Source organism: Tiliqua scincoides, chromosome 1 (assembly GCF_035046505.1).
Source record: "Tiliqua scincoides isolate rTilSci1 chromosome 1, rTilSci1.hap2, whole genome shotgun sequence".
Taxonomy (NCBI): domain Eukaryota; kingdom Metazoa; phylum Chordata; class Lepidosauria; order Squamata; family Scincidae; genus Tiliqua; species Tiliqua scincoides.
Window position 1 is genome coordinate 81408496 of NC_089821.1, and position 18151 is coordinate 81426646.

The following is an 18151-nucleotide window of genomic DNA, read 5'->3' on the forward strand; positions in this document are numbered from 1 at the left end:
TTGGCTCTAAATTTTGAAAACTTTGCAAGCACTTTTGCCTACTTTGCTGAAAACTGCAGCAGTGGGAAATCTGGATGGAGAGACTACTTTCGTGGTTGGAATGCTAACCTGTGGTATGAGGTCACTTCCTAACTGCAAATCTTGCTCTCCAGTTGTCTTCTGGGTACCTGGGTACGTGGAATGACTGTAAAAAGGTTTGGTGAAACAGTCCTTTAACTCCATTTCTAGGGAGGGTCTAGGAAATGTCTACATGGATGCTATATGTAAGGTCTCTAGCTGGTTTGGGAGCATAGGACCCTAACTATTATTAAATTATTTATTAATTACTATCAATAAATAAAAATACTGTATTATTTCTTCCTATATTATTTTTTGTCTAGTAAAGTTATGTGGGTTGCGATAGATTGTTGTTTTAAAAAGTGGGTCCCTTTGCTAAAAAGTTTGGGAACCACTGATTTTAAAAAAAGATTCAAATTATAGCGTTCGAACACTATGCATATCTATGAAGAACATAATTACTAGTGTTATAAATGGGGAAAATACCTGCTGCCAGTTAACCCCCCCCCACCAATAAAAACAAAAGAAAAGGCTTGGATCAAAACTGGGTCCAATTTATTGAAATTAGGGTTCAATCCCAAGGGTTTGTAATGCTGTTGGAACAAGCATTTGGGTGGCATTAGGCATTTTCCAGCTGTCGCAAAAGGTTTGTCTGATGAGCACCTGTCTTCATGTACCAGCAGACGACAGAGAAATAAATATCTCTATGCATACAATGGATGCATCCTGTACTTTTAAGAGTTGTGCTGAAGAAGAAATTCAGGGGTTGCAATTTTTTTTCTTGTTTGCTCCAACTGACTTATGCACCTGCTAAAATTCCGTCTTCTCCACAGCTAATTAATATAGAATCCACATCTTCTCCAATAGCCCACTTTCAAATAAAAAAACTGAAAGAAAGAAAAATTACCAGTATTTGGAGAAAATGAAGAATGGGCAAGCACAACCCTTGCTGAAAGATTAGGAAACTGAGCAGAGCTTGAAGTTGTACTCCTTCTGCTAGACTGTGTTGCATGAGATGGAAACTGCGTCTGATCGAAAGACATGGTGACTTCCGTTTGAGAAACCAGTTCTGTCCTTGCAGAGTCAGCCAGTGTGACTTTCTCCATTTGAAATGGTGACATTCTTTCTCCATGTCTGTTGACTCTTGCCGAACTGGTGCCCAGGCTTTCTGTTGGCAACCCAGGCTTTGTGCTATCTGTATCCCAGCTGCTATCTGTATTTCCAGTGGCTTAGATTTTGAAAAAGAAAAAGTAAACAACCTCAGACTCTGAACTTTGCAAGCTTCATGGCCCCATAGCTATGAGGGAAAGGATAGGATGCCTTGATGCATAATGGAATACGCTTTATGGCAAGGACTGTAGAGCTCACCATAACTATATTACATTGCAGGTAGATCAGGCACAGGAGGGGGATTAGATTCAGCGCCCACTGCCGCCACCACCAAATCCACCCTCCTCCCGGGCCTGATCCACCCACTCCACCCCCTCTTCCCCATTCCAGCATTCCCCCACCCCATTCAACCCCCTTCCTGACCTCCCCACTGCCCTGTTTCACCTCCTGTGTAGGGTTTACCTGCTCTAGTATGCCAGCTCCCAGCACCAACACAAAGTACTTTATGGTGCTTTTGTGGCAGTCTATGCTGGCAGACCACACGTTCCACAGGTGCAGGCCTTGAAAAGGATTGGGCTGAAAATGTCCAGAACTATAGATGGTAAAACTCACCTGTAACATCATCCTCTGAAAGGGAAGAAACTGCTGTCTTTGGGGTATGTACCTTCAAAAACACTGTTTCAGAGTCAGTAATATCCACAGTCTTTTGTGAAGAATCAGTTCTGTTAGTCTCTATCAATGAAGATGATTCCTGGTCTAAAACGCGAGATCTAGTCATTTCAGTATAAGATGCAGTAGTTCCTATTGCCTCTTCAGACACAGAAGTATTATTGGTTATTACCCGTGACGTCCTTCCTTCATCACTGACAAAGGTACTAAAGGTATCTGTACTGTGCACTGGAGAGCTAGAAGTCCTTGTGTCAGTGTTAAAACTCTCAGTTGCTTTTGGGTTGCTCATAATGGCTGAAAGAGAAAAGGGAAAAAAAACACATTAAAACAGAGAGGGAAAGAAGCCAGCAACAATCCTAATTTCAACTGAGCGAGTACAAAGCAATTCATCAGAGGATGGTTGGCACATATATTTTGTACGTGCATGTGTCTTTGAACCTTAGCAAGGGCATGCTCCAAAAGGACTATGTGCTCTAGTGTGAGTCAGAGTACCCTAATATGTATACATGTTGGATGCACATGAGTGCACACTTGTATGAAAAAAACTGTAGGCAGACATCTGCCTATGGAGATTGCAGGTGGAAGGTGAATTCCATGATCTTCCCTTTACGAATGAATGAATCATGCATATATAAATTGTCATGGTTTCTGTTAGCTGTTACTCATTTCAGAACATCCACAGTTCTATGCACACACAAAATATTGGATGTTACTTTTTTCTGATCATTCCAGCCTCAAAGTACTGTATTTCACAGCCATCACAGCTCCACAGAATCCTTTTTGTTTTTAAAGCTTTCCCCCTGGCAGCCCTATGATGCATGAATGACTGCACTTTGGACTATATCCCAGTGTGGTAATTACACCCTGTTGACCTAACTTATCCTCCTAATTATTTTTAAGATCCTTCCAATGGATTAGGAGTGGTTATGTGCATGCAGCGATCATCACCAGAGGTAATCATGCTTCAGCAAAGCCTAGAAGACTTATACGTTATCCTTATGTTAACATGCCTTGAGACCAAAAATGTACTTTAGGTCCATACAAGGCAAAGCCAAGGCTATGCTTGCAGCACTAGAAGCTTGACAAACCCTGTCGTGAGGATCACCTTGCTCTGTTGAAAGCCTGTGCATTCCACGGTCACTATCAGCATTCCAGAAGGAACACATAAGCGTCCAGAACTCTCATATCCGACAGTGTCACAATAAGTAAACCATGCCCCCATTAACAAGCTGCTTCTTGTGGCCAGTTTGGTCTAATTGAAATTCTGAAGCCCAGCAGGAAGCACGGCACATGAATTTGCAACTCAATACCTGGAATGCAACGCAGGCCACAAACCTTAAATAGCTGCACTCAAGCAAAATGGGTTGCGTATGTGTGTGGGCATATAAAAATGTTTCTAAGCATCTCTCCACCCCTGTCCCAAATGTTTTTAAGAAGGAGCGATCAGATTTGCCCTAATAGAGTGGTGCAACAATAATGGCTATTATCTGCTCTTGTTTTCTTAAAAGGGTCTCAGAGAGTGGTGAGGGTCCACCCTCATGCTTGTTGCTATTGGTTTCGTTGGCAACCTTCAGTCTCGAAAGACTATGGTATAAGCCTACAGCACCCGGTATTCCCAGGTGGTCTCCCATCCAAGTACTAACCAGGCCTGACCCTGCTTAGCTTCCAAGATCAGACAAGATCAGGCATGTGCAGGGCTATTGGTTTGGAACTAGATTATTATGAGATTTCCTTGTTCTTGCAAACAGCTTGTGAATCTTCTAGACCAGGGGTGCCCAAACCCCGGCCCTGGGGCCACATGTGAGGCCTCTCAATGTGGCCCTCAGGGAGCCCCCAGCCTCCAATGAGACTCTGGCGCTCCGGAGACTTGTTGGAGCCTGCACTGGCCCGACGCAACTGCTCTCAGCGTAAGGTTGGCTGTTTGACCTCTTGCATAAGCTGTGGGATGAGGGCTTCCTCCACTGCTTGCTGTTTCACGTCTGTGATGCAGTAGCAGAAGCAAAGGAAAGACCGGCCTTGCTTTGTGCAAGGTCTTTTATAGGCCTTGAGCTATTGCAAGACCATCATGCATTCATATGTTTATCTTTAATACGTATATTTATTTATGTAAACTTATGTAAATTTATTTAAATTTTAAATGTAAATTAATTCTTTTTTCCCCCAGCCCCCAACACAGTGTCAGAGAGACGATGTGGCCCCCCTGCCAAAAACTTTGGACACCCCTGTTCTAGACAGACAGGTGAAGTAAGTTATAACAATTCATAATTTCTCCAGCATCTGCACTGACTTTCTATTTGAACTCTGAAGCCTAAAGCAGCTTAAAATAGGCAACCCTAAAATACAACAACTTCTCCACTATGTCCCACAGCAATAACTTTAAGTGGCAGCCCATACCAGTAACTACTGGAGTCACAGTGAGAATTGTAGACACTGCTCTCTGATCCAGTACAAAGTCCAGTTCATCCAACGCAGATCCACTCTATTTAATGGGAGAGAAAGGGCTATGCAGGGATGTCAAACATAAGGCCCGGGGGCCGGATGCGGCTTGCAGAAGCTTTTTATCCGGCCCTCAGGCTCTCAGCTTCTAATCCATGCTGAGATGTTACTGCTATAAGGACAGCCCACATGAAAATATGATCAAGATTTGTGTATTTTCTCGACTGTCATTTGCAGCTAATGAATTCCTAAGTGAAAAAAGTCTTTATTTTTGGTTATGACCTGATTAATAATATCATTTCCTGCCTATGACATCACTTCCAGCCCTCAGCAGGCACATAAATGCTGTTCGTCCCTTGGTATGAAACAAGTTTGACACCCCTGGACTATAGAGTGTACACTACTGACACTGAATGGCATAAATCAATGTAATGCATCCAAAAAACTAGCCACCATTCACCAAATGAAGCAGTGGCAAGGGGGAACATCTAATCTCATCCACCTTCTACACTAGCGATCAAAATAAACTTACGAGTTAAGTAAAACGAAGAACCCATCCAGCGTACTTTTACAAAAAAGTACTTTGAATCACGTTCTACCCCCACCCTCCTACTGAATCCCACCAAGTAGCCTGCATATATAAGATACCCCTGCTGGTGCACATGCAGCCTACAGGTGCTCATCTCCAAGGATTTATGCACACAGTAAAATAGCAAACAATGCTTTATAAAGAGATGTCATTGCTTTTTAAGTATTATGAAATAAAAGTAAACAAAATCATGTTGTTGCTCACTGGGACAAAATTTGCTTTTGTCTGCTGCCTCAGAGCATACTGTTATGGCAGCCACACCACCCAGTCTGTTGCCCTAGGGCAGGGGTCTCCAAACCCTGGCCCAGGGGCCAGATGTGGCCCGCGGCAAGCCTCTGTCCGGCCCGCAGCTAGCCTCTTGTCCCCTGAAAGCCTCTGGCCCACTCAACTGAACACGACCAGAGCTGTGCTCTGGTTGTGTCTGGAGGGTGTTCTGAGGACCAGAGAGGTTGAATGAATGAGCCCATTCATTCATTTAATCACTCATCTAAGTGTCATCTCTAATTTATTTATATAAATTTATATTTAAATTTTTTTTTCCGGCCCCCAACACCGTGCCAGATATTTGATGCGGCCGACTGGCTAAAAAGTTTGGAGACCCCTGCCCTAGGGAATATCAGCAGCAGCTATAGTCCCTAGAGGACTGATTTGGGGAAATGACCCTGTACCTTGCTGCTTTAATAGTAGAGAACTGCTTCTGGGTAGCTGAAATGCCTTCCTTAGTCTAAGATTTTGGCTGTCCTGGAGTCCATCTTTAGTCAAGGAACATTCCCATTGTAGTCAGAAAATAGAGTAGTGATGTCCCTTGAACTTTGGCTACTGAATTCAAGATCCAGTCTTAACGTACAGGCAGGACCCCGTATCTGTGGGAGCTATGTTCCAGACTCCCCCTGGATACCACTAATCTGCAGATACCAGGGAACCACTTTCAAAATGTTTACAAAGTGGATTAAAAAAACCAATATCCAAGAAAACCACAGATAACTGCAACTGTGGATGCCAGATTCTTGGATACCGGGGCCAGCCAGTATTTATTTACAAGCAACATGGCAGAGCTCCTAACCAAACTATAGGCCGGTCAGCCTAACATCCATACCGGGTAAGATGGTGGAATGCCTCATCAAAGATAGGATCTCAAAACACATAGACGAACAGGCCTTGCTGAGGGAGAATCAGCATGGCTTCTGTAAGGGTAAGTCTTGCCTCACGAACCTTATAGAATTCTTTGATAAGGTCAACAGGCATGTGGATACGGGAGAACCCATAGACATTGTATATCTGGACTTTCAGAAGGCGTTCGACACGGTCCCTCACCAAAGGCTACTGAAAAAACTCCACAGTCAGGGAATTAGAGGACAGGTCCTCTCATGGATTGAGAACTGGTTGAAGGCCAGGAAACAGAGAGTGGGTGTCAATGGGCAATTTTCACAATGGAGAGAGGTGAAAAGCGGTGTGCCCCAAGGATCTGTCCTGGGACCAGTGCTTTTCAACCTCTTCATAAATGACCTGGAGACAGGGTTGAGCAGTGAGGTTGCAAAGTTTGTGGACGACACCAAACTTTTCCGAGTGGTGAAGACCAGAAGCGATTGTGAGGAGCTCCAGAAGGATCTCTCCAGACTGGCAGAATGGGCAGCAAAATGGCAGATGCCATTTTCAATGTCAGTAAGTGTAAAGTCATGCACATTGGGGCAAAAAATCAAAACTTTAGATATAGGCTGATGGGTTCTGAGCTGTCTGTGACAGATCAGGAGAGAGATCTTGGGGTGGTGGTGGACAGGTCGATGAAAGTGTCGACCCAATGTGCGGCGGCAGTGAAGAAGGCCAATTCTATGCTTGGGATCATTAGGAAGGGTATTGAGAACAAAACGGCTAGTATTATAATGCTGTTGTACAAATCGATGGTAAGGCCACACCTGGAGTATTGTGTCCAGTTCTGGTTGCCGCATCTCAAAAAAGACATAGTGGAAATGGAAAAGGTGCAAAAGAGAGTGACTAAGATGATTACGGGGCTGGGGCACCTTCTTTATGAGGAAAGACTACGGCGTTTGGGCCTCTTCAGCCTAGAAAAGAGACGCCTGAGGGGGGACATGATTGAGACATACAAAATTATGCAGGGGATGGACAGAGTGGATAGGGAGATGCTTTTTACACTCTCACATAATACCAGAACCAGGGGACATCCACTAAAATTGAGTGTTGGGCGGGTTAGGACAGACAAAAGAAAATATTTCTTTACTCAGCGTGTGGTTGGTCTGTGGAACTCCTTGCCGCAGGATGTGGTGCTGGCGTCTAGCCTAGACGCCTTTAAAAGGGAATTGGACAAGTTTCTGGAGGAAAAATCCATTACGGGGTACAAGCCATGATGTGTATGCGCAACCTCCTGATTTTAGAAATGGGTTATGTCAGAATGTCAGATGCAAGGGAGGGCACCAGGATGAGGTCTCTTGTTATCTGGTGTGCTCCCTGGGGCATTTGGTGGGCCGCTGTGAGATACAGGAAGCTGGACTAGATGGGCCTATGGCCTGATCCAGTGGAGCTGTTCTTATGTTCAAACCTGCAGCAGGGTTTCTCCTAGGCCAAGGAAAGAGAGGAAGGGGTTACTCTGGAAGGGGATTATCCTTCAGGGGCCAATAATTTGCTGAGCAGGAATACAACACAGCTAGCAGAGTGATCAAAAGCAAGAGTTAGAAACTGGCAGCCTGTAGGTCACACTGAGATCCACTGAAAGGAGAGGGAGGCTTCATCATCTTTAAAATGGAGATAATAATAACACCTTCCTTTCCAAGTTGCTATACAGATTATTAAGGTAATGCTTGTGAAGTACTCTGGGTGCTCAAGGGGAAAGTGTTGAAGTACAATTCTATTTTGTGAGCTTACATTCCTAGTACTCTGAAACAAACACCACTTCTATTCTGTGTCAAAAGAGTGCTAAGTGCTGCACACAGCGCAATCCCTTATGATCCACATTTGGCAGACATAGCGTTAGCAAACTGGTCAATGATTAATCAAATGTTGTCAACTGACTGGGTGCCCACTGACTACCCATTATGTGCCCATGATCAAATATTCTATGAAGTAGGCAGTTACTTGGCTTTGTCATTAAAGTGTTATCGGTTAGCAAGGTCAGGAGTAGGGGGTGGTGGGAGTTGGTGGGACAACTTAACCACCTAGCTAGAACGACAATTTGACAAGTCCATTGACAAACCAACCAGAAGTCCAGCCCCAGGCAGATCAGCTAGTGTTGGGGGGCCAGGGGAGAAAAAGTGGCGGAATTGAGAATTAGTAGTAGGGATAAGTTAAGGAAGAGTCACTCAGGCTGGAGAAGAGCCTGGAAGATGAGGCCTTAGAAGAGCTTTTACTGCTTCCTGTCCTACTGTGAGGGCACAGCAAATTTAAATCCTCCGCTTGTAAGGATTGGCTCAGAGATTCAAATGTAAATGCTGGAAATAAAACAAATAACCAGAAAACTGGTCTTTTGAGATCCACTAGGAGAACAGAAACATCAGTGACTTCCAATATAAACAAACCCATTTACAGAGAGAAATCACTCCTGAACACTTTTCTGAGAGATTCAGGGCACAAACCTAATCTTGCGTTAGGCTGGCACAGCCTAGAAGGATCGCAAACGTGCCATAAAGCACTTTTGTGCTTCCTTGGCAGCAAGCTGCACCAGTGCATGGAGGTACACTGGAGCACAGAGGCTGCATACAGCCTCTGTGGTGGCTTGAGCCAGGTAGGTTGCTTTGGCCAAGCTCAGCCGACACAGGGGTCTGGGAAGGGTAGGGAAGAGGCGGGGAAGAGGTGGGAGGGAGGCGTTCCAGGGCGAGGGGAGGGTGGGCAGACGGCAGTCCTGGGGCAGGGGCAGGGGGAGCTGGGACTCGGCTGTTATGCCAGATCCTAACCCCGTCCCCCAAGCAGTTCGGAGCAGCTTGCAGCTGCTCTGTTCTCCTTGGACTTATGCCACCTCCTGAGATGGGGCCATGGTGGCTTACCTGGGGAGAAGCGGAAGAGTTTCCCCTTACCTCCAGCTGAGCCACTTCAGGCCCCAATCTTGTGCTGGATACAGCGCAGGCCTTGTGGCCTGCCTGTTCCAGCGCAAGATACGATTGCACTGAAAGTTACTCAACATCCCAACTCAAGCAGAAAAGGCCTCCTCCTCCTTCTCTTTTCCTGTAGTCATGTCAAGATAAATATTTTAGCTGTAACATAAAATTATCACACAATCTCTGGTATCTGTTTTCTTCTTCCTCTGCTAAAACGACAGCACACGTAGTGATGATTATCAGACTTATCAATTATAAGTGCTACTTTTGCTTCAAAGGATTATAAGACGTAAATTACAAAGTCACAATATTTCCATAATGCATCCTGTATAAACAGATGCAGTTTTTAAACTCCATTTCTGGGTTTGCCATTTTCAGCAGTGCTGTCCAAATGGATTATGAAATTCTTAAAAATGAATGTAGGTATAATAGACTTGATTTGTTCAGATAGTGCATAGTAAAGGTGCATCTTTATTATATGAGTGACAGCACAATCCAATGAACAACTACTCAGAAGCAAGTCCCATTGTGTTAAGTGAGACTTACACATAGGAAAGTGTGTATAGCAGTGGTTCTCAAACTCTCTGGGAGTTTGAGAGCCACTAAGTACTTGCGTGGGCTGGGGGAAGGCAGCGGTGCGATCCCCAGGATCGCTAAAGCAGAACTTGAGCGCGATCGCTCCACATTTACTTTCACTGCTGTGGGGAGCCCTGCTGCAGGTTGCGCCAGGCTCCCTGCAGCCTGGGGAGGCAGTAAGTGCACCCAGGCGCCCGCAGCCTCCCTGGGCGGTGCAATCCTGGGGATTGCACAGCTGCCTCCGCCCTGCCTCCAGGTTGCCCCCGCCCCTTAAGGGGGCAGAGGCCAGGGTTCACAGGCTGGGGTGTCACGACGCCCCAGTTTGAAAAGCCCTGGTGTATAGGAATGCAGCCTTGTAATCCTACTCATAAGTAAATCCCATTATTGTCCAATGACAATTACAGTCTTGTAGCTTCAATCTACTGGCAGGGCCAGTTCAGCTCTGCTCTAGGGCCTCTCTTCATTTCCCTCTTTTCCACCTCCTTCCCACCATACTCACTGTGTAGTTGCTCTGAGTGAGAAGCAAGATGGACGGCTGTGAAAGATGCATGCATGCCATGGATGGGGTGGTTGAGAGAAGGCAGCCGCAAGGTGCCACTGCCAATGGCTATTTGCATAAATAAACCCAAGGAGAGTAGCACAGGAGAGGAGAGTAGTACAGGTGATCAATGTGCCAACTCTCCTATAGGCACACCTATGCCCCCTGCTGGATCATGGCCACACCAGTTTGCAAATTTTTTTATTATAGCTATACAAGTTACCTTAAATTCAATCATTGACTATTTATACCACCACCACTCCCATTTATTGCCCTGTTACCCATTGGAACATCAACCCCAGATGACAATCCTTATGCTCCAAGAGATTATATCTGTGTCACAGCAGACCTGTCCCCAAAAGCGGAAACCGCACTTGCCATGAGGCTTCATTCTCTATTTTCACAGAGGTCAAAAGCATACAGACATGGGACTCTTCAATACTGCTTCCTCAGAGGTCACCCAGCTAAGACTTGTTCAGGCCTGACCCTACTTAACTCATATAGCCTGATAAGCTCATAACTCAAATCCTGTTCCTGGTCAATTTGATGACAAAGCTTAAATTAACTGCTAGAGGCGACACTCCTAAAAAGGGGATTAACGGGTGGAAGTAATGGAATGCTGCAGCTGTTGAACAGCAACATCACAACCAACATTTCAGGGGGAGAGATGAGGAATAACCCGAAGATGTGGAGAGGTGACTAAGGCAAAAGGGTTTGCCGTTTCAGCCAGGATACCAGGGTAAACAACCATAACTCTACAAATTCAACCATTCTGATTTGTGCAATCTTGTTCATTCCGTGAGACGCATTCCCTACTACCGTTTAAAACTACCCTTACAGCTACCCTTTAAACATGGATTTCCTAATTAAGAATTTAGAAGCAAAGTGGAAAATGATCTCACATCTCAATCCAAATCAAAAAAATTCACCCTGAATGACTTGAGGGTGGAAAAGGAGCCAGGTTTCGGCAAGGAGAAATTAACCAATTCCTTCTGCTTGTCTGCCTCAGGGCATAATCTGCAGCAGTCTTACTGGAGCAAAGCAGGTCACAGTCTGATCATTGTCTGGATGGGAGTATGCTTAGGAGCTTTCCTGTATGATGCCTAGAGTTCTATGATGGAAGCAAGGTGGGATAGATACATTGACATAGGGGAGAAACAGCGACTTCGGCTAGCAAAGTTCAGTGAAATCAAATGGAGTAATTAATTTGGATTTTAACAGTTTATAAGCATATATTGCAAAAAGCTACCCATTTAACACAAACAAAACCTAACTGTAAGGACACAATCCTTGGCCATAAAAAGCCAGTCCAAATAAGGACATCTTAGAGCTCTTCTGAAAAATGCTTAGGCTCATGATCTAGTTGAGCTGAGATCAACTAGATCTGGATCTTGCAGCAGGTTCCAAACTGTGGACCGCGGGCCAGATCCAGCGTCAGAGAAAGCCGACCACGTAAGGCACGTTTCGTTCCGTGCCGCAGCCTCTTTCTTTTCAGCCAATCTGCTCAGAAACTTATGCCAGGTAGCCACTTCCACCCAGAAATTGGGGTGCAGAGCCTGTTGGGACAGTGGAAGCAGCTGCCCAGCACAAGTTTCTGAGCAGACTGGCTGGAGAGATAAGAGGCTGTGGTATGGAACAGACAACACCTTACAAGGACGGCTTTCTCTGAACTGCAGCGGTCAGTGGTTTGGAGGCCACTGATCTACTAAGTCACCAGAAGGAGAGAATAGAATGTCTACATTTGGCTTCATTGTTGAGGCAGGGCTGGCACCAGGGGCTGCTGGGTTGTTTGGTACCTTTCCTCCATTTCACTCTTCTGGCTCAGTCTTCCCTTCCAACCGTGTTCATCTGTCCCACCTCAGTTCAGCCCCACCCCCCCCCAATCTCCCAGGATTGAATGGCTTCCCAAATTCTGTGGGCTGACAGGCTGCAGGGGCAGTTTCTTCCTCTTCCACTCTCCCTGTCTTCCAATGCTCTCAGAAAGCAGTCCCACTGCCTGGGAGCAACTGTTTGTATTGGCGACTAGGGAGGAAAGGCTGATGATCATGCTTGGCGCATTTATTTGTCCCACATGTGCCTAAGTGGGTTCTTTGCACATAGAGTTAAAAAAATTTGAAGTCACTGCACAACTCTAGATTTTTGAAAATGGACTTTTAGGTTGCTAGGATTCCCATGGCAGCCATGGGATGAATTAGTAGGGCCCTCGGGAGGGCATGGACCCCTGGCGTGGATCCAGGCAGACCAAATTAAACCAAATTAAATTGACTAAATTAAACCAAATTAACCTTTCAGCCTCTCTTTGGGACTCAACGTCTTCTTCCTTGGTGCAGTAAGTTCAAGAGGACCCTCAGCACAAAGGAGGAAGCCCCATCCCCCAAGGAAGAGGGGCAGGCCCCGGCCATTGATATCATAGTTACATACTTAACAATGCTAATAAGTCCCTCATTATATCATAGTTACATACTTAACAATGCTAATAAGTCCCTCATTCTTGACTCTGCCACAGTGAACTTGGCAGAAAATTATCACCTTCTTATCTCAGTCTTCTTCCAGGGAGCACAGAGCAGGATACGTTGTCCCCCACCTCACTCCAAACCTGCAAAGGAGGTTCGAACGAGAGACAGCGCTGATGCAGCCACAGTGCAGCCCTGAGGTACTGAGGAGCCCTCAGTGACTGCCCCCAACATCACAGGATGCAGTGCACGCCCTGTTGGCATGTCTGCTTTGGCACTGGAAAGTTGGATAGGATTGGATCCTGAATTAAAAGCATGCTGAAGTCTGCGGGAGAAAATCTCATGACTAAAGAAAACGATGCTGTAAACACAATGCTTGCACTCAAGACAAAGTCACAGAGAAATATCTAAATCCCCCACCTTCCCAAGTCTTTCTGGGAAGCAATCCTTAGTAGCAAGGCTTTGGTTGAAAAGAAAAAGAAAGAACCAAGCCGGCCTATCCTGCCTCTCAAGGTGGCACACACAGTTCAGCCTATTCCTTTATCAGCTACTAGGAAAGTCGCTCTGGCCAGGCTCTGTTTTTCAAACACTGCTGCGGATGTAATGATTATGGGTGGAGGCTGTTTTGGAGCCAAGCAAGTTTGTGCGAACAAAGGCCTCGGTCCTAAATCTGGACTATTCAGGGCTCTCTGGGATTTTCAATTTCCTTCCTTGTTCTTGTTCCCTGAAAGGAGCAGCCTGAGAAAAACCTCAAAGCAGAAAACCAATTCATTGGAGTTGTAAGTATGCGGATAAGGTTTCTCAGAAAGCATCTGTTATGCTCTCTAACAACCAGGCAAACAATCTCTTATGCAGTGTTATTTTGCGGGGCTTTTCAGAGTGGAGGGATTAACAACAATGTCAACACCGCCACATGCAAGGATTGCGATTTGTATGTACAGAAACAACAGAAGCTGCACAAATATGAAGGGGGCCACATACCACAGCTGGCATGCTGGCAGCCACGGTGCGTTTATTTTGCAGTATTCCAAAACCCATATTTGTTAGTCTTAAACACAGAAACAATGAAAAGAATCTGAGCCAAGCCCATTGGGAGCCAGGGTAATGAAGGAGACAGTGTATTGGACAAGAGCCAGGGTGTCCCAGGGTCAAATTCCTACTTCAAGAAGACCAGCAAGGGGCCTGCAGTCACTCACAGCCTTTGAGCTACGTCTATCCCGCAGGGTCCTTGTCACCTGCGCTCCAGAAGAAGGGGGGATAAAAATGTTATAACTGTAGGTCTGCAACTTTGAAATGGTGAGAATGTCATTTATTTAGTATTTGTTTTGGATCCTTAACGTCAGTTCACATGATTGGACAAGTTTCTGGAGGAAAAATCCATTACGGGTTACAAGCCATGATGTACATGTGCAACCTCCTGATTTTAGAAATGGGCTATGTCAGATGCAAGGGAGGGCACCAGGATGCAGATCTCTTGTTATCAGGTGTGCTCCCTGGGGCATTTGGTGGGCCGCTGTGAGATACAGGAAGCTGGACTAGATGGGCCTATGGCCTGATCCAGTGGGGCTGTTCTTATGTTCTTAACTTCAGAAACACATAATGGAAGGCTCAAATTGTGGTTTTTCTTGTTATAAAAGTGACATTTATCACATTATCTACAATTTTGTATGTGCAAAATTACAGCTTTGTGCTTGTTCCTATCAATCATATTCCTCTTTTCTTATATACGTATTACTTCATTGAGAATGCCATTCCATATTGTTCTCATTCTGCCCCAGCTGCGTTGCTACAGGATTAGAAATTCAGAATGATCGGGGCACTAACACCAGATACATCCAAGTGGGCCACAACCCACCTAGAAAGAGGACAGTTGAGACATGATTCTGTATTGTCAGCCCCCTAGAACTGCATTTTTCAATTATCTTATTGACTTGATTCAGGGATTGCCAGGTGGCAACCCCGAAATCTCTCATGGTCTGCAGCAGTGGATCTTCAACCTGCTGTACTGCTTCAATAGTTATTTGGTTGGAGGGTGTCTTATGAACTATAAAGTCGATTTATACCATTGGTCCATCTAGTTCAGTGTTACACACTGAACAGTAGAAGCTTGCAGACAGGGCTGTTTCCCAGCCCTACCTGGAGATACCAAGGTTTGCACCAGGAATTTTCTGCATGGAGAACATGAGCTCTGTCAGTGAACTACACCTCCCCCCCCCCTCCATTTGCCTAGCTTTTTGTTGAGTTAACATATGTCAAGTGAGCAATTATTTCCTCATCTGTTTAAAGCGTTTCCCACCCCCATCCGGAAGTTCCCTGTCAACTCTTTCTTCCCTGGAATATGAATACTGATCCAGTGGGCTAAAAAAGCAACTGAGGAATGATGCAGGCTGGATGGAAGCAGCTTGTGAGAGAGGCCCTCTTCAGTCACCATTTCAACTCTGGCTCACTTCTGATGGCAGCAGAGTTGGAGTCTGTCCGACAGCTCCGAGAGGAAGTTGACTGGCAGGCCTCCACCACTGCAGAGTTGTTAGGTCACTGGAACAATTAAAAGGCAAGAAAAAAAACATCCTGGCTGCAAAAGAGGCCAGCCGAGAGTATAAAGGGCGGGTGGGGGAGCTGCAGTGCAAAGCACTGTCGTTGTGTGGGGTGCGGAGGACAGGTTGAAATATGACTTCAGGCCTGAGTGATCAGAACATCGCCTGGCGGGGACTTTGCTAGGTCGATTTATAGCATGTCACATTTGGAGGACGATAGGGAAAGATACATCTCTCTGGCGTGTCTTTAGAAGTCTCCTTTCACTAGGACACAAGGTGGCAATGGAAAATTGCTTTTCCTCTCTCTCTGTAGCTATCTTCTGAATGCCAAGCACGTCATGTGAAGGTAAAGCTCAGATACTCTCCTAGACAGTAATCAGGAAATGTCTAGATTCTTACATAACCTGTGATCCACAGGAAAGCTACGTTTAAACAGGAACAGATCGGAACAATAACATGAAGACAACTCTTGTGAGTGCTTACACACTCAGCCAAATTGCATGCTAGTGCTGCCCCAAGGTCCAGGTATTTCAGAGATTAGGTTTGTGGTGAGAACTCCCACAACCTTTGATAATGGCTCAACACCTCAGACAGACGGCTTGCTGTGAACAGCATCGTAAACCATCATTACATGGCTTTTTAACCCTTACATTACTCAGAGTTGAGTAGAACATATTTCAGTTCTGATGATCTCCTGTGACTATTAAGCTTGGACAGACCCCAAGTCTTCCGAAGTCTTGTCACAAAATTAGGAGGATCCCGGCACCTTGATTTGACAGCTCTGAGACCTGAGAGCAAAAAGTTCTCTTTCCTGGCTTGATTTCACCAATGCCTCCCAAATTCTAGTTACCAGGCTCTGCACTGAAGAAAATGCAACCTGCCTGTGTAGGGAACAGCAGTCCATATTTCACAAATCTTGGGCCAGCCGCAGCTCTAGACTAGAGCACAGCAGCTCGCTTCTGTTTTCTCCAGGCAATCGTCCAAAAGCTGGAAGGACCAAACTACCCCCTCAATAACAAGCAGCAGAGATGATGTTACACACCCAGATGCTAACAGTCCAATGTATTTCCCGCCACCCCTGGAGAGTGAGACTAAGGGCGTGCTTTCCCTGTACATTTCTAATTGCACACAACTTTTGAGTTGTGTGTCATTGTCCAGGTGTGGAGCCGATGTGCATAAAATGATAATCCAACATGGATAATTTTTCCTAGCTGGTGAAGAGAAACGAAGAACCTACTATTTCAGATTCTCTCTCTCTCTCTCTCTCTCTCTCTCTCTCTCTCTCTCTCTATCTGTGGGGGGGATGGATTATTGCTTGCCTACATAAGCAAACATAGAATTCTTTAAAATGGGGAAAAAGTGCAAATCATTGGCCCAGTTCAGACATAATTCTGGTACAGGAACAAGCCATGTGACTGTGTGCTCTCTCCAGCGCCATTCCTCTTTCCTACTCCCCTCTCATGTCCAGTTGAATAACAAGGTCCCTGGTTTGTTAAATCACTCCTTCTTGTGACATCAGAACTGGGAAACCATAGTTTCAATTATCCCTTCAAACCACAATATCCAGGTCAAATGGCTCATTCTGGTCCAACAAAGCAGGATTGTTACATCTAAACTGGGCTATTAACTACCATGCTGCTGAGCTCTGTAGGCAGTAGAAGCACTTTTGCTTCTTCCCCATCATGCGGAGGAGAGTTTTGAGAATTTCAGAGTGAGGTTTATCGTGCTATGCTGCCGAGCTTCAGAGGCAGCAGAAGTGCTTTCGCCTGCTTCAAAGCGCAGCATGAAACCCCTCCCCACCTTTCCATCAAGTTCTGAGGCACACACAGGCTAGGGTGGGGGTCACCAACTTGGTCACAAATTATAGTCAACCAAGTCAAAATTGGGGGGAGGCACCTGCTCCTGCTTTGCCTTTGTATCAAGTCCCTAAAGCATGATCCAAACCACTGTGATGACAGAAGCAAGACAGAAGTCACTCCTTCTGTTCCACACAGAACAAAAAAATCCCTCTGACAACAGCCTGTGATGTCTGTTGCCTTTTGCCCCCGCCCCCCCGCCTCCCAAATTTGATATCCAAGTGTTGCTAGATCCTGCCCTCACAGAAGTCAGTGGCAAACTCCTACCGACTTTAGCAAAGCTGGGATTTCAGCCAGGAAGTCAGAAATAGAGCTAAAAACAGTACTCAGATCCCCATCCTGCACTTTAAACTCCAATTAATACCCACCTTCCTTTTTTTAATGTTGTGTTTGGCAACTTTCAGTCTCGAAAGACTATGGTATAAGCCTACAGCACCCAGTATTCCCAGGCGGTCTCCCATCCAAGTACTAACCAGGCCTGACCGTGCTTAGCTTCCGAGATCAGAATATGTACTTGAAAAATCAATCTTAAGACCACTATGCCTGAAGAAGGGGGTTGGGTGGGAGCCGCTTGCTTATCACAGTCCACTTTGCTCTTTACGCTCCCCTGCTGTGCGAAATTAAAGCCCCATACATAGTACACTAGCCATTGTATCCTGTGGGTGGATACAAATGGGGCAAATGGGAAACACCAATCCTTGACACTTCAGTTACTCTCCACCAAGCATGGTCTTCATAATATCGGAGGCCTGTGTGGGCTAGGATCTAGCAGCTCTAGTTCTTGAAAGCAACTTTAGCTCAGATGGTGCATGAGCTTTGCTGGAATTGTTTCTGTGCTGCTTAATTTTAACTGCCAAGCCACAGATTGCTGAGAAGCATCTACTCTATAACAATCATAACAAACTCTCCTATGGCAGGCTGGGGGTTAGCAAAGCAGCTGCATGAATTATGAGGATAAGGGAGATTTTATACAGCCTTCAGGATTGTTACCGAGTGCCTTCACTGGCTCAGAATCACATCTCTGAAAAATATAATGAGATCAACCCTTGCATCAAAGAAGAGTGAATTAGGTTCCATTTATACAGATAGGACAAGTGACAAGTGGCCAGGTCTGCACACTGGCAGTCCGTCTACATCCCCTGATGCTGGTAAGTCAGCACAGGCAAGTGGTGGGAGGAACGGGGGAGAATGGACAGGGAGGAGAGTGGAGCAAGGCCAGGAAGGGGTATTACTACCAATATCCTATCCCCCTTCCCTGCCTCAATCCACCTTCCTGGGTCTGCTTGGACT

The 18151-nt window shown here is 45.6% G+C and overlaps 1 protein-coding gene across 1 annotated transcript in view; it reads right to left on the reverse strand.

Annotated features, from left to right (window-relative positions):
• HEG1 (heart development protein with EGF like domains 1) overlaps nucleotides 1–18151 on the reverse strand; it is a 69374-nt gene that overhangs the window by 35657 nt on the left and 15566 nt on the right. Inside the window, exons 3-4 of the mRNA XM_066621417.1 lie at nucleotides 1780–2130; nucleotides 965–1285 (exon numbers count right to left, since the gene is read on the reverse strand). Of these exons, the coding sequence (XP_066477514.1) occupies nucleotides 965–1285; nucleotides 1780–2130 (672 nt within the window). The remainder of the gene's footprint in view (nucleotides 1–964; nucleotides 1286–1779; nucleotides 2131–18151) is intronic.